A 20144-nucleotide genomic window follows, 5' to 3' on the forward strand; every position below is an offset into this window, starting at 1 on the left:
ATTCTACGCGGCGATTCTTGTTGGGTTGTTTGCGTAATCTTGCATGCCGGCATTAGATGTTTGTTCTTTACATCAGCTCATTGTGATCGTCAGACTATTCGGATGTTATCATTACGTTTATTTTTAAAGCAATTTATCCAATAACTGATAAAGCACAACGCTAAGCAAGACCCGAAATCTCCGGTTGACATCAAGAAAACGAATGCAGTTTGCGATTATACAAGTTGCAACAACAGCTTAAAAACTTGTCAAATTTTTCTTTGTTTTAGCATGTCTTAGAGTTATTGATTTCTTATTGTATACTGTTTCGAGGTTCTTTGCTGCCTTGGTCCTTCTTTTTTTGTTTTACCTCACTAGTGAGTTTCACTGGTTTTTACACCAAGGATGACTCGCCAAAACCAGATGAAAGGGAAAAGGAATGAGCTAATGCACCTTGTTCCTAGTGCTTTTCGGTTCGATACAAAGGAATAGATCGATCGCGCCCAACAGACAACAGTACAAAACCGAATTTGGGGATTCTGTTCACTATGTACATCGATAGTTAGTACTCTACTAACTATGCTACATCTAGACCAAATATAATTGGTTTCTTTCGTTAACTTTATACTTTGTATTGTTATTTTATTAATTGCCCGGGAGTATTTTGCTTTTGTGTTCTACATGACGATTTCTGATTTCTGATCACTCCCCTTGCGATCGATCACGCGCAACCGTACAACAGTTCAGACGCCAGTACAGATCCCTTCCATCGCTTCATGACATTAAGCGATGACGCCATCGCTTAAAATCGAAATGAAATAGACCTCTTTTGCTTAGTTTGTTTGTTGTCCCATTGTAGCCCCACGTGATGCTCCGGTTTGCCCCCTGGTGTATACCAAAGTATGTTTAAAATGTACAGCATGCATGCGCATCTCGATTGTGTAATCCTTAACATCCCGTAGGAGCGTTTTTTAAAAGAGAATCAAGTGGGATTGTTTTTGACCAAAGCAATTGCGTTTTGTTAGTTTGTTGTATACGTCTGAAAATTAAATGAAAACAAATTCAACTATTAAACAAGTACCTAATACTGTTATTGTCAAATTAGATTTATTATTCGAATTAATGTTCGGTTGAGTGAATTTATAAAACCTAGCATATCTAATTTCATTGTTTCCTTTTTGTTTTTACTTTAATTTACACAATTGATTCTTTCTTAGGAGTTTCCGAATATAAAACAACTTAGAGTCCAGTCATAGATTGTTGGAGCATCGCTTTTGTGTGAAGCGAAAAATTAGTCCCCTCGCATTTTTTTCCACTCGCCGTTTCAGTTTCGCGCTGCTCTCTAACAAACCGAACTCCTGGAACAGGCTAGTGTGGAGTTAACATGGCAGTAACGGAATATGCATTTGTCTTTATCTTTAGTAACGAATTTTGTGTTAATAATCGAGAGAAACTTGGGAAAATGGAAAAATTTTCTGCACGTGATAGAAACAGTTCCGCTAGCACTTTACTTTACTTTAAAAGATTAAAATAACAGTTTCCGCGATGAGGGGTCCGTATCCGCAAGCGGATTTGGACCGGGGGCTCAAAACCCGCGGGGGTTCCAAATCCGCTGTGACACCAGGATCATTTGCTTAGCTGTACGACCTTTCGCACCCATAGCCGCCAAGTTTGGTTTACAGAAATATTTTGCAATGAGTTTAAGTTTGTTTGAACACCAGAAAGTTTTATCTTCGCTGCAGTTACAAGCGGTTTCATAACTTCAGTACCAGCCATCTTTTGGTGACCAAACAAGTCAAGTTTGTTACCCATTAAGTTCTTTTTATCGCGCCATGGACGTGTTTTAGCTTGGATGCACCGCAGTAACGCAAGTATAGAAGAACTAAAGAGAATGACTTGATTACAGTCAGTATAACAAGTTTTAATAATTCGTAACTAAGGAGTACTCAGTACGGTGGTTAATCATAAATACTTTTGTTCCTTGGCCATTTCAATTTGACAAGAAATAAAATACAAACAACAACAACAAACATAACACACCTACTACGCGTGGTTTGAAAAAAAAGCTTAAATTTACTTGACGTTTCGCATGCTACAGCATACATCTTCAGAAGTGACGGTAAAAACTTTTAAATTTTTCGCTTTTTGTAACCGGTGCTTAATATTAAGTATGTTGCTGACCATACCCTTGTCAGAAAAATAAAAGCCAGTTTAAAAGTTATACTTTTTTTCAATCAGATCATATACGGAAGTGGTGGAAAAAATCGTGCTTCCATCTTTCCAAAGTTTTCAGTCGTCACCCGAGTCATCTGAAATTGAGAATTTAGCCCAGCGTTCCTCTTGTGAAGATGTCTCTGTTGATAAGCCAAACAAAAAAAGAACAATCGTAAGATTTCTTAGAGCCCTTTTCAGTGTCACGTCACGTATCTTTTACGACCCGTTTTGAAACCAGGGGCCCGTTTGCCGAAGGTGCCGAAATAAAAGCCTTGCATACCAAAATCTGGAACTGGAAAGTCAAGTTAACTCTGATGTAGTTTTAATGAAATGTAATTTAAGAGCTGGGTAATTAACGTCTCTAGGGGCAACCGTACAAACAAGATAGTAGCAATCATTTTTGTGATTTTGGTATCCACTGCTTGCTCTGATTATTTGAAAATTCATATGGAAGTGGTTTATGAGCACACTGCACACAATTGCTAATTTCTCCCACACCAAAAAATGTAGGTTTAATAAGAGTAATACACGGATACTTTCCTCCAAAGTTTAGCTCAAAAGGTGTAATATTCGAACAGTGGAATTTATTAATCGCAGAAATGATTTTTATAATTACAGAGCAATGTATGGGCACATTGCACAGAATTGCTAATTTCTCGGCTCCTCAGCATAACAAAATGAAAAAAGTAAGAAACTAAAATGCCGGGCTAAAGCCAGGTTTTCACTAGCGACGCAAGCACAAGAGCAAGGAGATCGATAAAAGCCTTAGGCTCTTATTTCACTGTGAAAACGGCTTCGACGCAAGCAAAAGCACAAGCGCATTGCATTTTTATGCTTGTGTTTGTGCTTGCGGCAAGCACAAACACAAGGGTCAAAATTTTTCCTTTTCTCGTGCTTGAGCTTGTGCTTGCACCGCTAGTGAGAACTAGGCTTTAATAAAATGTCAGTTGTGTTTTGATATATATGTAGTTGGTTTTATGGTTTACATAATGTTTAGAAGGGCAATGTGTTCTCATCAGCGCGCCAATTGTCAGGCGAACTGGACCAAACTGCCCAAACCCGTTTCTCGTAGCGTTTGGTCTCATTTTGATCTTTCGTGATCGGTTGGTTAAATGTTAGCGGATGCCCATTCGTTTACTCATTTAGAGTTTTGGGAAACAGCGAAAATACACGACTAAGTCTCTAGATCTTCGGCTTTCTGATCGAGGAAGCCCGAATAAATTTATAGCAGTCCTGTATTTTGCTGTCTATCGGAAACAGTTGAGAAATCTGTTATTAACTGACTACATATAAAACACTTTTAAAACGGGTTTTCTTTAAAAGTGCTTCAATGTTGTCTAGTTTTGCGAAACTTTTCGGGATGACCCCTTCATCAGTCGCAAAGTTCATGCAAAATCGTTGAGCGATAATCAAACGTTATTTTCTGCGCGCGTCATATGACGTAGATGCCAAATAAAGGTTGCACGCGCGAAAGAAATGAAATAAATTTGAAGTCCATGTTCAAGCCCCTTAGGGCAAGTGTTTCGAGCCTGAAAATCAGCCTTCATTCCTCACACTGTCTTCTTGCCGTGTCGCCGCTTACCTGGCTCACCACAGACACTCGCATATCACTAATCTCGTTGTGGTCCGGGAGGTTAACGTGTTGGGAAAAAGGGAATCCACCTTCTAGGTAGCGGAGATTCTGATGAAAACCTTCCACTAGAACGGAGGTGCTCACCGAAACGGGTCGAAAGCCTGCGACCGGTTTCGCCAATGTAGATCATGTGACAGCGTTGACACACGATAGCATAGACTACGCCAGCCACAGTGCAGTCGAACCGTCCCTTAACATGAACACTCCCGCTAGTGGAAGTGACAGTTGCCGTCCTAGCCTCCCCGTGAAGTCGCATGTGCGGCACCTGGGTCTGTGGCAAGGAAATGTTCCTGCTGGTGCGTGATCTTGATCCGGGTGAGGCGAGAAAGTGCTACGAACCAGGATGTCCCTAAGGTAAATATCCCGCTGATAGACGCACCAGGGCTTGGTGTAAAATAAATCTTTGGGGTCTTCGGTCAGGATACGAAAGTTCTGAAATAGAATCTTCTTGACTTCCTGGTTCTTTGGATGGTGGGTGAGTACCAGAGGCACTCTTTCTGATCGTTCGGCTCCATTCGCTCGGTCACAATTCCCAAGGGCTCTCTCACGGCTGATATCCTTGGCTCGCCTCAGGCTGGCGGTAATAACATCCCGTGGATAACTTCTCCATGCGAAGAATGATGACATGTCCTTTGATTTAATTTCATAGTCACCGTCATCTGAACAGATCCTACGAAGACGAAGGAATTGGCCAAATGGTATGCTGTCCTTGCATTGAGTAGGATGGGAGGAGCTACAATGAAGGAGTGGGGTGTCAGTTGGTCCAGGAATGGAATGGACGATTCACTGATCTCAAACGTCACGGTGTACTTTAGAGAAGGATGGTAAGATGAGCAGAACTCTATAAAATTCTCGAGATCTTCAAGTGTAACAGACGAACCGCCAAGAACGTCGTCGATGTATCGTTTGTAGAGCTCTGGCTTGTTTCCAGGGTAGTCTGCAAACATCTTCTCCTTCACACACTCAACAAACAGGTACATAATTGGGACCCATCGTCGTTCCCATAGCAACGCCTCCAACCTATTGGTAATAGATTCTGCCAAAACAAATGTGTTTAAGCTTCGAACCAGTTCAGCCAGTCTAACAAGAGTGTCCGTTGGTGGTTGCTGCACTGGACGTAGGTCGAGATGGTACTTTAAAGGATGCAAACCTTATAGAGAGATTTGATATCCATTGTAAACAGATATCTGTTAGGGCCTGGAAATGTGAATGAGTTCAGCATTTGAAGTGCATTGCATGTGTCTGACATAGGTCGGAAGGATGAAAGGGTCATTTCCGAAACGTTTCGCAAAACTTGACAACATTTAAGCACTTTTAATGAAAAAAGTTTTTCATAGTACTTGAACACAAAGTGCTACACAGCACCTTATTGTCGTTATTTTTTTATTTACGTATAAACCTTAATGACCAAAGATGGATGTCACTGTAACACTGTGGAGTCGATGTGGAGGGCTGCAGTCTATGTGCATTCCTGGAATACAGAATAAGGTAATAACACAAAAAGGTGTTAAAAAATAGTGGGCAAGAATCGGCAACCTACCATTTGAAATTGACGGCTTCCGTTGAATCTTTCCTCTTCTGCAGATAAACAGACAAACAACGTTCATTTCAAAACAATGTACGACAGCGGCGTCCAAAACAACTTTTTCAGTCACAGACATTGTGAATTTACCGACTTTCCAGCTCTATATATGTTTTTTAAGAACTAGTTTTTCTGAAAGAAGGATCGATTATTAAGAGGGCGTCTTTCTTACAAACACCCACACAATTTCGCGTAAAAATAATTTTGCCTGAAACTCTGTCAACTGAAAGACTTTATCGAGGTTAGAACTAAAACAGATTTGGTTTGATTTGAAATGATATTCTGGCCGCGTTAGGAGCCATAAAATATTTTCCCTTGTCAGCCCCCGTCACAACGTCTCGAAAATTGAAAAATAGGCACTTTTCGTAACACTGTAAAATATTTCTTTCGCATTATTTAGCCACAAATTTTATATCAACTTGCTCATAAACCTTTCTAGTTTTCCAAGAAAGTCACAATTTGCCTCTCAATTCTCCTGAAAAGACAAAATGGAGCGTAATATGACCACTACTAATCGCCTTCGAGCGAAGGCTGTAAATTGGCTTCGATTTAGAGGCTATTTTTTACATTTTGGGACCAACCTAATACTTCTAGCCTATACAACCGACTAGAGTAGTCTTTAATCTGCAAATATGTGCAAAATCCCATGTACGTTTTCAATATTTCAAAAGTTGTGACCGTTTTTATCAGCACATGTACCAGCATTTTCGATTTTTTAGCCTATATTGAAATCGAACTCTCTCGAGCAAATTTTGACACACATGCAGCCTACCTGCTTCTCATCTCGGTTTATGTCCAACGTTAGACGGTTAACAATCCCCAGATTGCTAAATTCCATAATAACTCCAGCAAATTGGTAGGTATTGCCTTCAAAACTTGAGCACCACGGCATCTATCGAGTCCCTTGTTGGCGAGCGAAAGCCTGAATCCAAGGCTACATTTCGCACTAAATAGCCCATTGAACACCGTTTCAGAGCCGTTTTTCTTCAAGAATCAGTCAAAAGACACTCCAAGACTGGTATTCAGAGAACATAGCCGCGATTTGAGGTCTGAATTCCGAAGAAACATCACCATTTACAGCGTATATCTCGACAATATCGATACTGTGTGATGCTGCTTCCGCAGAGGTCCGCATAAATGGGGAGACCGCTGATCGCTTGTGCCAACAAGGCAATGTTACTATGTGTTACTATCAATGTTACTATAATTTTTTTAAATCAAAATTTGGAAAGCATGCGCAATTTCGAGTTTTAAATAAATCAATCCTATACAAACAGGATGGGCCCTAAGCAAAGCGAGGAGCAACTTTAGAATTTCGCAGAAGGTTAAAGAATACCTTACGGTACGGTTTACAGTAGAAGTAAGAACTTGGCGAAAGGCGGATCCTTCCCCATAGGTGTACAGGCCGGGGGGAGGGGGCAGGGAGGGCTGCAGCCCCCTCAAATTTTGGGCTACTCAGATTTTTTGGGCAGCAAGAGAAAGAAGTTTTTTTTTTTCGAAAAGATAGATATTTTCTATTTTAAGGGGATCATTTGTTGATATACATATTTGTAATTTTTTTACTGTTGAACACTGTACTGCAAATATCTGTCACAGTTAAACACCTGATATAGAAAGCTTCTCTGCGTTACTAAATTTTATAAAATCGACGGAGACATTCTGGAAGCCGAACAGAAAATGTGCGCGAGTTTTCGTCGTGTGCGCGGATTAGGCTACATGTCTGTTTCAGAAATGCAAGAGAATGATCTATTTGATAAGTTTTCAGAGTTTCCTTACGTTCTTCATATCCGTGAGTGATACCTGCTACATCGTGTTCTGCAGAACGATCATTCAGTGCGTTGCGCAGATTAAAAACTTACCTCCGCCGCATGTGATGGGGCGACAACGTGTCAGTATGGCCAATTAAAAAACAAAAACAAAACAAGTGTTTCTCGTCCCCGCCCGCTTTATTTTTTGGGGCCGCCTCTCTTTTTTTATTTTTGGAAAAATTAGAACGAACAAAAACCAACAATGTTTACTTTCACTTTGTACGGAGTAAGACATGGCTTTTGTCTGCGTTTAATACAAACTAAGGCCCAAAACTTTAAATCCTTGTTACACTAGGTCCGTACTGGATAGGTCAATTACCTTGCAGGATTTATTTTGGAAGTTCGCTTCTGGCCTGGAGAATTTGACGATGGAGGAAAAAACATTAGTGTCACCAATAGGTGTTTAAAGCGCAAGAACGATTGACACTTAATACAAGTTTACTACTTCTACATCAATATTCACATATTCGAACAACACAGGTATGGAATACAACAAAATAATAAATAATTAAAAAATAAAAAAATGCGCCCGGCCGCTCTCTTTTTTTATAGAAATCGGGACGAGAAACATTTGTTTTTTTTTTTTTTATTTTATTTGGCCTAAATTATTACTTGCCATCGCACTTATTAGCATTTAATGGGCATGTTCTAACTCTGTAGTCAACAATGACATGGATTGTATGGTTGATATCTTCGGCCGTCGAAATGGTAGAGACAGCTATTTCTTTTAACGTGCTGTATGAGCTCATATGATAGATTCGTATATAAGAATTTTTCACTTCATTTGAAAGCCTATGTTAGTGCTTCGTATGAACTTTGTTTCTTCTAGACTGTTTCGTAAAAATTTGGGCATGCAACTTGCGAGAATTTTTTTGGGCAAATGTCTCACCGCCCCCCTGGCAAAAATTGCCCGTACGCCTATGCCCTTCCCAAGTTGCAGTAGACATGCGAAATGCCAAAAATGAAGACAATGAACGTATGTTTACAAGAACAGAGTGGCTCACGAAGAACCAAATCCAGCGCCTTTTCTCCCAACTAACAGCAAAACGTCGCAAGGATCAGGGTGTGGTCGGAATGTCACCCGATGACGAGGAATATATCCAATGCCTCCAGGAAAATTCCGACAGACAAGTTCTGGTAGATGAGGTTAATAGAGAAATCAACGTCTCGCATCCCACCTGCTACGACACGTATGACCTCTGTGAACGTTACCACAGCAACACGCTTCAAAAATTCAATGTGGACATGCTGAAAGCCATCTGTAGCCACTTTGAGATTCATGTAAAATCAAAAGAAAAAAAGCAACTTCTGATAGACAAGGGGACGGATATGATTCGTGAATGTGTTTCTGACTAAACCATGTTAAACATCCCGTAAGAGTACCAGACAGTCGTTGAGTAGTCTTAGCTCCATGCCTTGACATAGCTGTGCTTATATTACGTTCTACGTTTTATTAAGTCCTCTCATCCCTCTCATCAAAAGGCAGGCAGGCTAAGAATACTACATCCTATAAGTGGTTTTCACTGTTACGCCGTTAAAAATAAAACCAAAACTATTAAGTAAAAAAAAAAAATATTGCACGTTATAGAAAACTGCTATATAAACTACCGTTACTTGTCCAAGTCTCAGATCTGTACATTATTCTGTACTCTAGTTATCCGTCAAATTGTTTCACGCAAATTTGAAGAGCACAGACATGTGATCTGGCATTAAATTCTGCTACAAATCCGATCACCCTCACGAAAAAGTAAACATTCAAATAAACTCTTCCCGCAAAACCTCAACGCTCAAGTGTCCAGAGTATTAAAAATGGCAAGATGAGGATTTTTTAAGAAAACGTGACAGCCTTCTGGCGGCCATCTTAGGTCTTGTATGGCGTGAACTCCAAAATTCAAAATGCTATATATTACAGTCGGCCGGACTCCAGATCGAACTGTCCGCGGTTCGATCTTTGGCCAGCGTTGCTGTATTGTGTTCTCTACCCACCCGGGTGTATAAATGGTTACCGGCAAAATAATTCTGGGGGGGGGGGGGGGGGGGGGGGACTGCGATGGACTAGCATTCCATCTAGGAGGGAGTAGAACAATTCTTAGCCGCTTAATGCTATCGAAACCGGGATAAGCTGTGACAGCATGGGCCGTTTGGCTCGAGGCTTCGCTTTTAAAATATATTTATTTATAGGATTGATTTCTTTAAAACTCGAAATTGCGCATGCTTTCCAAATTTTGATTTAAAAAAATTATAGTGACATTGCCTTGTTGGCACAAGCGATCAGCGGTCTCTCCATTTATGCGGACCTCTGCGGAAGCAGCATCACACAGTATCGATATTGTCGAGATATACGCTGTAAATGGTGATGTTTCTTCGGAATTCAGACCTCAAATCGCGGCTATGTTCTCTGAATACCAGTCTCGGAGTGTCTTTTGACTGATTCTTGAAGAAAAACGGCTCTGAAACGGTGTTCAATGGGCTATTTAGTGCGAAATGTAGCCTTGGATTCAGGCTTTCGCTCGCCAACAAGGGACTCGATAGATGCCGTGGTGCTCAAGTTTTGAAGGCAATACCTACCAATTTGCTGGAGTTATTTTGGAATTTAGCAATCTGGGGATTGTTAACCGTCTAACGTTGGACATAAACCGAGATGAGAAGCAGGTAGGCTGCATGTGTGTCAAAATCTGCTCGAGAGAGTTCGATTTCAATATAGGCTAAAAAATCGAAAATGCTGGTACATGTGCTGATAAAAACGGTCACAACTTTTGAAATATTGAAAACGTACATGGGATTTTGCACATATTTGCAGATTAAAGACTACTCTAGTCGGCTGTATAGGCTAGAAGTATTAGGTTGGTCCCAAAATTTAAAAAATAGCCTCTAAATCGAAGCCAATTTACAGCCTTCGCTCGAAGGCGATTTGTAGTGGTCATATTACGCTCCATTTTGTCTTTTCAGGAGAATTGAGAGGCAAATTGTGACTTTCTTGGAAAACTAGAAAGATTTATGAGCAAGTTGATATAAAATTTGTGGCTAAATAATGCGAAAAAAATATTTTACAGTGTTACGAAAAGTGCCTATTTTTCAATTTTCGAGACGTTGTGACGGGGGCTGACAAGGGAAAATATTTTATGGCTCCTAACGCGGCCAGAATATCATTTCAAATCAAACCAAATCTGTTTTAGTTCTTACCTCGGTAACGTCTTTCAGTTGACAGAGTTTCAGGCAAAATTATTTTTTACGCGAAATTGTGTGGGTGTTTCTAAGAAAGACGCCCTCTTAAGCATGGAAAGATCTAGAGTAAAGCACACATCACAATTTTTCGTTAAATTCTATATTAATTTATTATTAGTTCAAGTTAGTTCATTAGTTCGACTGTGATGACTCGCGTTATAGTTGTCTATAGAACAACCGTTATTGGTTACTTACGTTTCGACAACCCAAGCGGTTCTCTGCTGTACGGATGATGGCAATTGGTCTCTCGTTATTGGTCAGTTTTGTCACAATGTGATTAATAGAAAATAGACGCGAAAGTTATTGTTAGCTGTTTTCAAGTCTACCATGGTTTGTATATCTTATTAGACATTTTGGTGTGTAGTATCGCCATAAATTTGGTATCGATCATACGTACAGTCTTTCCAAAAATTAAAAACAAATTTTTGTGTTTTGTGTTGCGCAAGCAATAAGTGTCCCGGGATATTTGTTCTCAGTCGTTCACGAGTAATTTGTACACTGATCTGCTAAGTGGTGTTGGATTATTTGTCTGCTGGAGTGAGTAGGTGGAACACAGTTAGTTTAAATTCCATAAGAGATCAAGATCACAGTTAGCCAATAATAAATACAAGTATTTTCCTAGAAATTAACTTGAGCTTTCTTTGCGTCGTAGAAACGTGCCATTTTTTGAGAATTTCCTGTGACATACCTCAATACAGGCTTCTTTTCATCAAAATTATCCACCTGACTGTTTTTTTTACTTGAACCTTTTACTTGGTCTTCCTTTTCTTCCTTTACTCCAACAATCGGTTTTCTTAAATGCTCCGTCACCTTCAAATGACACGTTCGACATTGCGGTTTCTTTTCATCCCTGGCGTCAAACTTGGTCTGCATGGTTTGTACAAGTTGTTTTAGCGAACTGATCTCTTCCCGGTCATTAGCAGCGGTACGTTTTACTTCTTCGAGCTCCTTTTGCAGATGTTTCACGTCTATCTTCAATGTCATATTTTCTAAGTCAAGCTTTTTTTCTGACAGCCTCAGGTCACTTATTTCTTCACCATTCTTGTCCAGTACCCTTTTCATGGATTCTTTATCGGTTTGCAATTCTCCTATTTGATCTTCTACTACCTCCAACTCACTTAATCGTTCTGTTGTCTTTAAGAGCTTAGACCATGTTTTACTAAGGTGCTCCTCACTCGCGAATTGCAGATGGGCTTTCAAATTACTCCTTTTGTCCTATACAAGGGTTAGATGAAAATAGTGATACATGCAATTTATTAAATAGATTTAGCCAAGCCTAAAAGCGGAGCTCCCCGGTTATTTGCTTTGCCCTTTATTTAAATCTGAGTTTACGCGATGATAAAACTTTCAGGCTAAGTAAAAAAAATCAGCACTTGTGTAACTCCCCTCCCCCTCTCCAGGCGCTTGCTCCCTCGTACGCTCACGTGACAACCAAAACTTTTCGGCTTGGTGGGTTTACCAAAATTCCATACGCATGCTACTCTGCTGGCGCGCTTCGCGCGCTGGAGCTCCCCTATAATTTTATGTTGTAGCCGGGGGGGGGGGGGGGGGGGAAGAAACTTCCTTTGTTTCACGACTCAAAAAGTGGTCATAGCGGTGCCGGTCAACCGAGACTGCGCAGTAGCTATCGAATGGTTGCTAAGGGCGTAATGAATAGCTCGACAAAGTTCATTGTTTAGTTCGCATGTTCTGGTCTTGACCGTGCACAAAACACAATAGCTATTTGCATTTTGTTTGCTCCATTGAAAGTTTGCCAGACATCAAAACAACACAGTGATAACGGTGACCAGTCTGCCAAAAGTAAGGCTTACAAATTATACTGAAATTATTTCCCATTTTTTGGTTGTCAAATTTCAACCGTGACAAATTTTTCGCTTGTTATTCCACGCCGCCAAAACATTCTCAGTGACGTGCAACATCAGGTGAGAAACCTGGCCGAAAATGCCAAAAGCATCTCAGCGGCGTAAAATATCAAAAGCGAACACCGCCACTATTCGCATTTCAAACGCACGAAGTCTTTGATATTTAAATCTTTCTGAGAAAACAAAACTTTGGTTTGACATCTTTCTTAGCAACGGCTTGATTGACATAGGACCCACCGTTTCCAGGCACTGCTATGTCTTCAAAGAAAAGTGCCGACTTTCTTCCCCCCTCCCTGTGTTGTAGCTAGTTTGTAAATACTAAATTAGATAGTTACCTTACCCTGTATTTTAAATAACGTTTAAGTAAGCACCCTCTCGAAAATGAAGAATAAAACAATTTGAATAATTGCGTGTCATTCTTATAACGCTCCTGCTGAACTAACTGTTTTCATTGTACAAAATTGCAGTAGAATTCTGATATTTGCCCCTAAAAATCTCAGACGCACCTTACCCCGCCTCCGCCCCCCCCCCTCCCGTCGGTCGTTAGCGCTAGCGCTTCTTTTACTTCGCTTGTCTCTTCCGGGAAGGCGAGCCAAAGTGTTTACATAATAAGTTGCCCCACCCGCCAGGGTTACCTTGCCTGCCAAGGCGAGACAACTCACCTTTCGCCCTCGATATGAGTCTGCAATCCTCATATAAGCAGTTGATTGACTTTTTTCCAAAAAAAAAGGATGGAAGAAAGCAGGGGGGGGGGAGCAACTTCCCATACATTCTCTTATATGAATTCTGAGCGATGCTCTCACAACTTGCAAAGCAATCATCGGGGCGGTAGTCAGCGGATCTCTTTACGGCGCATGAGCAGCTCCTTTCTTTGTGAACTTGCCAAAACAATAACAACATGGGACCAGTGAGAGAGTTCGATTATTCTTTTTTTATAGTAATGAAAAATAAGGCTTTCTAAGTTTTGTCTTTAAAGCAGCGAAAATTTCTCCGGAAGGGTTCTCGGTGTATGTGGTGTTTGTTATGAAATAAAACCATCACAGAAATGGTAATGAAAACGAATATTCCCGCGCCGGTCGGAGCTATTGTTCTTGCTCTATTGTTTCGAGGTTGTTTGTTGACTTGGTCGTTCTTTGTTTTACCTCATTTACAATCCCCATGTGGGCCAGTTGAAAATCGTGGTACAAACATTTGCATTTCAGCACTGAAAAGTAGCACGGTATCACAAAATTCTGCGTTCTTAAAACTACACGACGATGACGAAATTTTCGGATGAAAACACTGCTTTTAGATTTTTAGTTAAGAGAATTGAATCCCTTTATAATAAGTTATTCCACGGCATGGTAGTCGTGATTGCCATAGCTTCCATTTCGCGGGAACAGATTGCCTGTTGCATCGTACAAAAACCGCTGACTACATCGTGATTTGATCGCGTTGCAATTTGTGAGAGCATCGCTACTCGGTCCCAGACCTCGTTTCTTCCCCCCCCCCCCCCCCCCCCTGGAAGAAAGTTATCTCGACCATGGTAACTCGGGGGTTGGGGAGGGGATCGGCTGCCGAGACCACATAAATGGAGCCTGAATCAGCAGACAACGGAACTAGAGAAACTCCGACTAACTACCATAGCTGACTGCAACGCACGAAAACCTAGCTGACCTCGGACTTGTTGTGTGTCTCGAGTGACTGCTTTGTGAAGCCAAGAAAGCGGTGAAACTTTAAGGGGGATCCTTCTTAACTACAGATCTAGAGCAGTTGCTAAGGAATTGCTAAAGATAAATTTTGGTGGCAAGCTATTTTGGAGCGTTCGGCAATGCTTATTGTTGAATTTTTGGTGTGGAGGACAACTGCGTTGACAAAATTGATATTGCGCGCGCGTAACTAGTGCCAGTCCCAAACCGCGCACTGGAATTTAAAATCCCTAAAACTTTTGAGAGAAAAGTAAAGTTCCGATTTTTTTCAAATAATTAGAGATAACATATCATCCTTCATAATCCTTCGTATGGAATTATGATTTACGTGTAAGAATAAGATGCTACTGGGGAAAGTCTGAAAATGCCAGTCTTTATTACACAATAACTATAATAATAATGCGAATTTCCTAAAAGTCATACGAGGCATTAAGCACATGGACGTTCTTTATCTGTTGGCACTGATTTTAATTTTTAGATCTATACCCTCTTTTGGTTATAGGGTTTTCTCTATTCTGGTCACGTGACTTGTCTAATATGGCCGTGTTTTGAAACTTTTGAAGGACTCTTCAATTGAACAAAGTTGTGCAAAAATCTCATCCGTAGGAGGTTTAGTTTCCAAAAGTTGACTGTCAGAAATCTTCTTAGCAACAAATTGGTGGTTAAGAAGGACCCCCCTTGACTCCCTGGTTTTAAGTTTCTTCGAGCTTCCTGTTTTCAATATAGACAACTATTTGTATGCAATATATTACAGCGACGCAAAAAACGGTGTGAATGTGCTCATTGAACGGCATGTAGAAAGGCCTGTTAAAAATTGTATTATTGTGAACTTACATAAAAGGCACATCCAGCTCCCTCGTAAGGACAGACCACCATCGTCATCGTACAAACATCCCTCACATGAGACTCGACCTAAAAATGAAGCATGGCATAAATGAAATACATGATTTGTTTTAATTTGTGCTTGTGATTGTATTCTTCAGGATAAGTTGGAAGCATCGTGATGGTTGCTTTCGAATTTTCTGTAATTATTTTAGACTAGCTACCACAACTTCATTTAAGAGAGAATCTTTCTCTCCTATGAAAGCCTACAGCGCACGCGCTTCGTGGCGGCCGTCTACATCAGTCGAAGACATTCTCTTGCCCGCTCTCTTAAGGTGGCTTAATACAGTTTTTACAGGGCAAATCAGTCCAACCTTTAACTCTCTTGTAAAATCTCCAGAAAAGTTTTCTCTTTCTCTTATCGCTGTTTGTTACATCCTAAAACCATCTAATGCGATATTTGGAAAATAAAAATTCTTATAAACAGCTTAAATGAACGGCCGAGTGCCTATGAGGGGACTGGCACTAGTACTTTAAACAACGTTTTTCTCAAAATCTACCCGTACGACCATACCTCAAAATCTCAGAAATAAGAAATTGGCTTTGATTTATCATTCATGCAAAATAATTTAAAAATCTGTAAGACAGATTTTCCGCAAAATAGGAAAATGTGATATTTTGCCGATTTTTAAAATAGCTCAAAATCTGTCTTACGGATTTTTTCAAAATTTTGGCCGTGAACGTGGTTCACCCCTTAAATTTAATTGTGAAAGTTTCATAATAGGTTGTACGGTAGGTTTTCGAGAAAATATGGATCAAAATCTGGCTTTTACGACCTCCGAAGTGAATCAAATTGCGCGTGCGAGCGCGCGCTCATATGACGCCATGTGTCGCGAGCGATAATGAAAGACAGAATTTGAACTTCTCTGTCGGTTGTTTATCTACATTTTTTGTCGTAATGTTTTCCGTCCCAGGTTTCGAGACCTATCTGAAAGTATTTTGAAGTTTTCTTTTGTATACAAATTTGGTAAAGCGCGGTAAAACAGATGGAACTCTTTTTCGTTTCTGTTTAGAGTTGCTAGCGCCATTTTAGCCCGCGCGAGCAATAATGACGTCAAGCAGAAAATCTTAGCGCGCGCCTTTGAGCCACGTAAAAACTGTATTCAGCCACCTTAAGCCTGGTTTCCATATGATCGCAGACGATCGCAGAATTGTAGGTTCTGCGCAGAAAATAAAACCAAGTTCTATTCCCTGCGATCGTCTGCGATCGTTGCGATCATATGGAAACACAATTGCGATCGAAATTTATCCCATAATATTGATAATCGATCCCATCATTCAACACCATTCAACACTTTTGCGATCATCTGGAAACACTAGAAACAGTTCGCTCTTCGATCGTTGCGATCAAACAGTTCAGTAAATTTCTGCGATTTTGTGATCGTCTGCGATCATATGCATGGAAACCAGGCTTTAAAGAGAACTATAACTGGTTTAAAATTAAATTAGGTATGCAGATGATAAAACTGTACTGATCCAATCCATCAGTCATTTACGCTATAATTGTAAATTAGTTCAGTATTTCATGAGTATTATCTCATTATATACTATTAGATCTGTACCTCCTCCCTGGGTATCTTCTTCACTCCACATTCTCGAGGACAATCAAGAGGAAAACGTGCGCAGTCAATGTCTTTATGAAACTATTGATTTGAATGAACACTAAATTTGAGAAACAGTTAAACCAACCAAAAAGAGGCTTGGAAAATGCAATTATCTTCTAAGTATACGTTTGCCTATTGAATTTCAAGTATAAATAATAACAACAAATAAAATAAATTTGTCACAAAATTAGGACTCTTTTAGGCACTTCGAAACAATGCCCACAATCGAAAGAAATTCAGAGCATATACACACAACCGATCCGGCAAATGTAGCCAATACTAGTGTGGAAGCTCCTAAGTAAATTTTTAAGGTTGAGCAGCCTCACTTCTGTGATTCAGAAGGCGAACATATGGATGTTCCTAAATATTTTTTTGAAAATTGAGCAGCCTCACCCGTATGACCCAGAATTGGAACTCCTTTTTACAGTATTCACATTGCACGATCCTGTTATCACATTCTGATGCGGTGTGTTTGTGCAGGAGCCTTCTTTGCATCTCTTTGTTACAATCATCACATGTTACGTCTTCATACTTGCATAAGTGGAAGTGTTCCTGATTAAAAAAAAGAAAAAGAAAAACAGCACTCCAGTTCCTTCGCTCAGCTCCCATAATGGACGCGGTTAGAGAACTGTCTGTTCTCCATTTTATTTGATCTTTATACTGCTCGGCCATAAGACAGTTTTTTATAAATAACAGGAAACTACATCGTTGGTTAGCTACTGTGTTTTGGTGTGGGAGTTGTTTATTGTCCTTTGAATCTTTTGTTTTGCACCAATGGTGACTGCAACACCGTGATGAAGAAATTGCTTGAAATTCAAATAGCACCTAAGAAATACAGAAACTTCTTCAGATCTGAAACTTAGCTAATAAATTGCATATTTACCTCGTAGTGACGTAGTTGTCCGGTCCAATCACACCCTCTTTTCTTCTTCTTACATTTGACACGAAGGGAAAGTATCTCCCTCTCCCAGGCCACGTCACGAAAGAACTGCCATAAAGAGAATCGAAAGAGAAGCAAATGACACTGAGTGTCTACATTGAAGAGCCGAGTAAAAACTGTACCTTGCGTATTATAAACCCCTTGTAGCTACAACAGGGCAATCATTTCTAAGTATAAATGAAACTCAAGATACATTTATTGTGCACTGGAGACTTAAATTAACTGCTACTTTGAATTCAATAGAAGCGACTGTTCAGGTGACTGTTAGGCATAATATACGTTGCTGTTTTCAGTATGCTTACCCCTCCATCTTCAGGAATAGGATTTCTATCTTGTGGACAAACGTGGTTCTGGCCTTCCCTGAAGGAAAATGCATGTGAATCGAAAATTAGTTATTTGACGACTGATACGATTTGGCGATTTGCATCAGTATGTGCTCGACGTGTTGGACCGTGACAATCTTCAATAACTCGATATCACGAGTATGCTGGTTGAATTATGCATCAGTCAATTGAAACCCCGGCCCCCCGACCCCCGGGACTTAGCGGGGATTTAACGCGTCCATAGCCGGGATTTAACGCACTTTTAACGGCGCGTTGGCCCCGGTGGGCGGTGGTTTTAACAAAAAGGCAGTAGAGCGGGGCCGTGGGGCGGTGATTTAACAGCACGCGATCACCTGAAGCGGGGACGGCATAAAGGACTAAATGTTTTGCTCAAAATGTTCCTCCTCTAAGAAGTGTCCACGCTTCTCCCTTGATAAAGCCTTTCGTGACGCTTGGGTTTGTATTTAATGTGTTCGGACGATAAAAATAGACTCCTTGTACTTGGAATCTGCCACCTTTGTACACTATCGTCTCCAAGAAAGTAGGGTTTCTGTTTCTGAGATTTCAGCGGTGAATTAATATATCGTTGGGTGAAAGCTGTTTACCTTAAGAAGGAATTCATCTATTTTGTCTCTTCTTGTGTCCCACATCAGTTGAAAAGACGTCGTCAATAAATCGTTTCCAAAGGATAGGCTTATTGCTACTTGTCTGAGTATTTCGTTTTCTATTAATTTTTGGCCATGAAGATGACAGCAGAAGCTTCAGCGATTTTCGTGCCCATGGCTGTTTGATGTGCTTAAAGATAGTCTTGGAACGAGCTTTCTTGAAAGATCACACTGAGCATCTCTCTAAAAAACCTCTTAGGTACGGGAGGGTTTCCTTGATGAAATTCTTCGTATGCTTCGCATACAGTGTTAATGAGACAAGGAAGGCTTTTTTTAGGTTGTTTAGGCATGGCAGTGTAATCTTCTCAATGAAATTATTAAAGTCTGTCGCGCGAAAGCTTGTCGCTGTGCTATCGGCTGAAGTAGATGGTCAACAACAGCTGAAATACGTTCTGTAGGGCAATCACACCCGATATTATGGGTCTTCCGGCATTTCGGGTTTGAAATTTGACAAATTTGTGTCTCTGACCACTAAAACGATTTTAATAGGTTTTTGGCGGAAACAAACTACATCAGGTTTCTTTCCGACCTCATAACTATATATGGACAATAAATGAAAGAAATAGATTTTTCAACTTCTGCAACGAAATCAAGATTTTTGTCCGTTTTTTTTTCCTGAAAGTCGATTCGGATGCCCCGCTATGCGGGGCTTTTAACACACGTCTTGGCCCCTAGGGCGGGGAAATAAGCCGGGTTTTAACACTTGGTAAATGTTAAATTCCCCGGTAAGTCCCGGGGGTCGGGGGCCCGGGGTTTCAATTGACTGATGCATTAATCGTTCATTTATTTATTTATTTTCGTTAACTAAACATTGCACCGTTGGAACTGGGACCTCAGATCGTTTGGTTGCTAAGAACTGAAGTATTCAAGCAGTACACACTAACTTCTCGGTACCTGAATGTACCTAACAAGCAGCTTTCACAGAATCGATGACCACACATAGTCTGCACAGGATCTCGCATGGCAAGAAGGCAAACGGAGCAGGTTTGGCCTGAAGACAACTCATCTAAAAACTCAAAATCATGGCCACCAAATCTGGATTCGAAGACTGCAACTTCTTCATCCATAGTCGGTGCTATAAACAGAAACAAGGGAGGAAGTCGAAAGCGAAAGTGCTTACTAATGTGTTTGTTATTTGTGGAGAGGCCAGCCTAGTTATGGTTCATTACATGATTGGCATTCTTTTTTATAACTGTCACTCATGACGCACTTTTATTACAAAAGGAAATTATTGTTTTTAGAAGTCAGTCAATCGCAGCTCAATAACACCCACCTCGCGTGATGCTAACAGTTTGTCGTCACGCGAGAAAACAGATTTAAACCTTTTATTTCCGAGAGTCCGTAGGGAGCTGTGTGCGACGTCTGGTGAATATATCAAACGGGATTTGTCGTTTTGTTGTCAACCTTCTCGCCTTCGATGACTAATGCTGTTTTGATGAGTCATGTCAAAGAAAGCGCCGTTTACTAAGCGCTTCCAGAGACCTCTACGGCCCTCAAGTCGACCGCTAGTCTGCGCTGGCCAAGTGACACGCTTCCCGCGACTGTCGGCCAATCAAGATTTTTAAATCACTACAACCGATATTTTTTTACAATTTTTATACGGAAAATGATAATTTTGTGGCATTTATTTTTTTTTCATTTAATGAATGAGACGTCCCTCTGTTTCCTTCGGGGTTCAAGGGAATCTCCAGGAGTTGGGTTGGGGGAGTGGGACTCTTTCGCGCTTTCGTATCTTTGCT

General features: G+C 40.5%; 1 protein-coding gene across 3 annotated transcripts; it reads right to left on the bottom strand.

Moving 5' to 3' along the window:
* Positions 1-1875: 1875 nt before the first annotated feature.
* On the bottom strand, positions 1876-19542 carry LOC144651750 (TNF receptor-associated factor 3-like). 3 transcript variants are annotated; one of them, XR_013570367.1, is made up of 9 exons: positions 19300-19542; positions 17720-17777; positions 17361-17465; positions 16871-17029; positions 16436-16516; positions 14826-14903; positions 10637-11656; positions 5367-5404; positions 1876-2333 (listed from the first exon to the last, which is right to left on the bottom strand). XR_013570367.1 is itself a non-coding variant. In XM_078511725.1 (9 exons), exons 1-9 carry the CDS (start codon positions 19470-19472, stop codon positions 2269-2271), a joined length of 1284 nt encoding a protein of 427 aa, XP_078367851.1. In that variant the 5' UTR covers positions 19473-19542; the 3' UTR covers positions 1876-2268. The 3 variants fall into 3 exon arrangements, 2 of the variants coding, with proteins under 2 accessions (XP_078367851.1, XP_078367852.1); XM_078511725.1 differs by having other exon boundaries at positions 11130-11656; XM_078511726.1 differs by lacking the exon at positions 16436-16516 and having other exon boundaries at positions 11130-11656.
* Between the last annotated feature and the right edge of the window lie 602 nt (positions 19543-20144).

Source organism: Oculina patagonica, chromosome 4 (assembly GCF_052425735.1).
Source record: "Oculina patagonica isolate OP01 chromosome 4, crgOcupat, whole genome shotgun sequence".
Lineage (NCBI taxonomy): Eukaryota > Metazoa > Cnidaria > Anthozoa > Scleractinia > Oculinidae > Oculina > Oculina patagonica.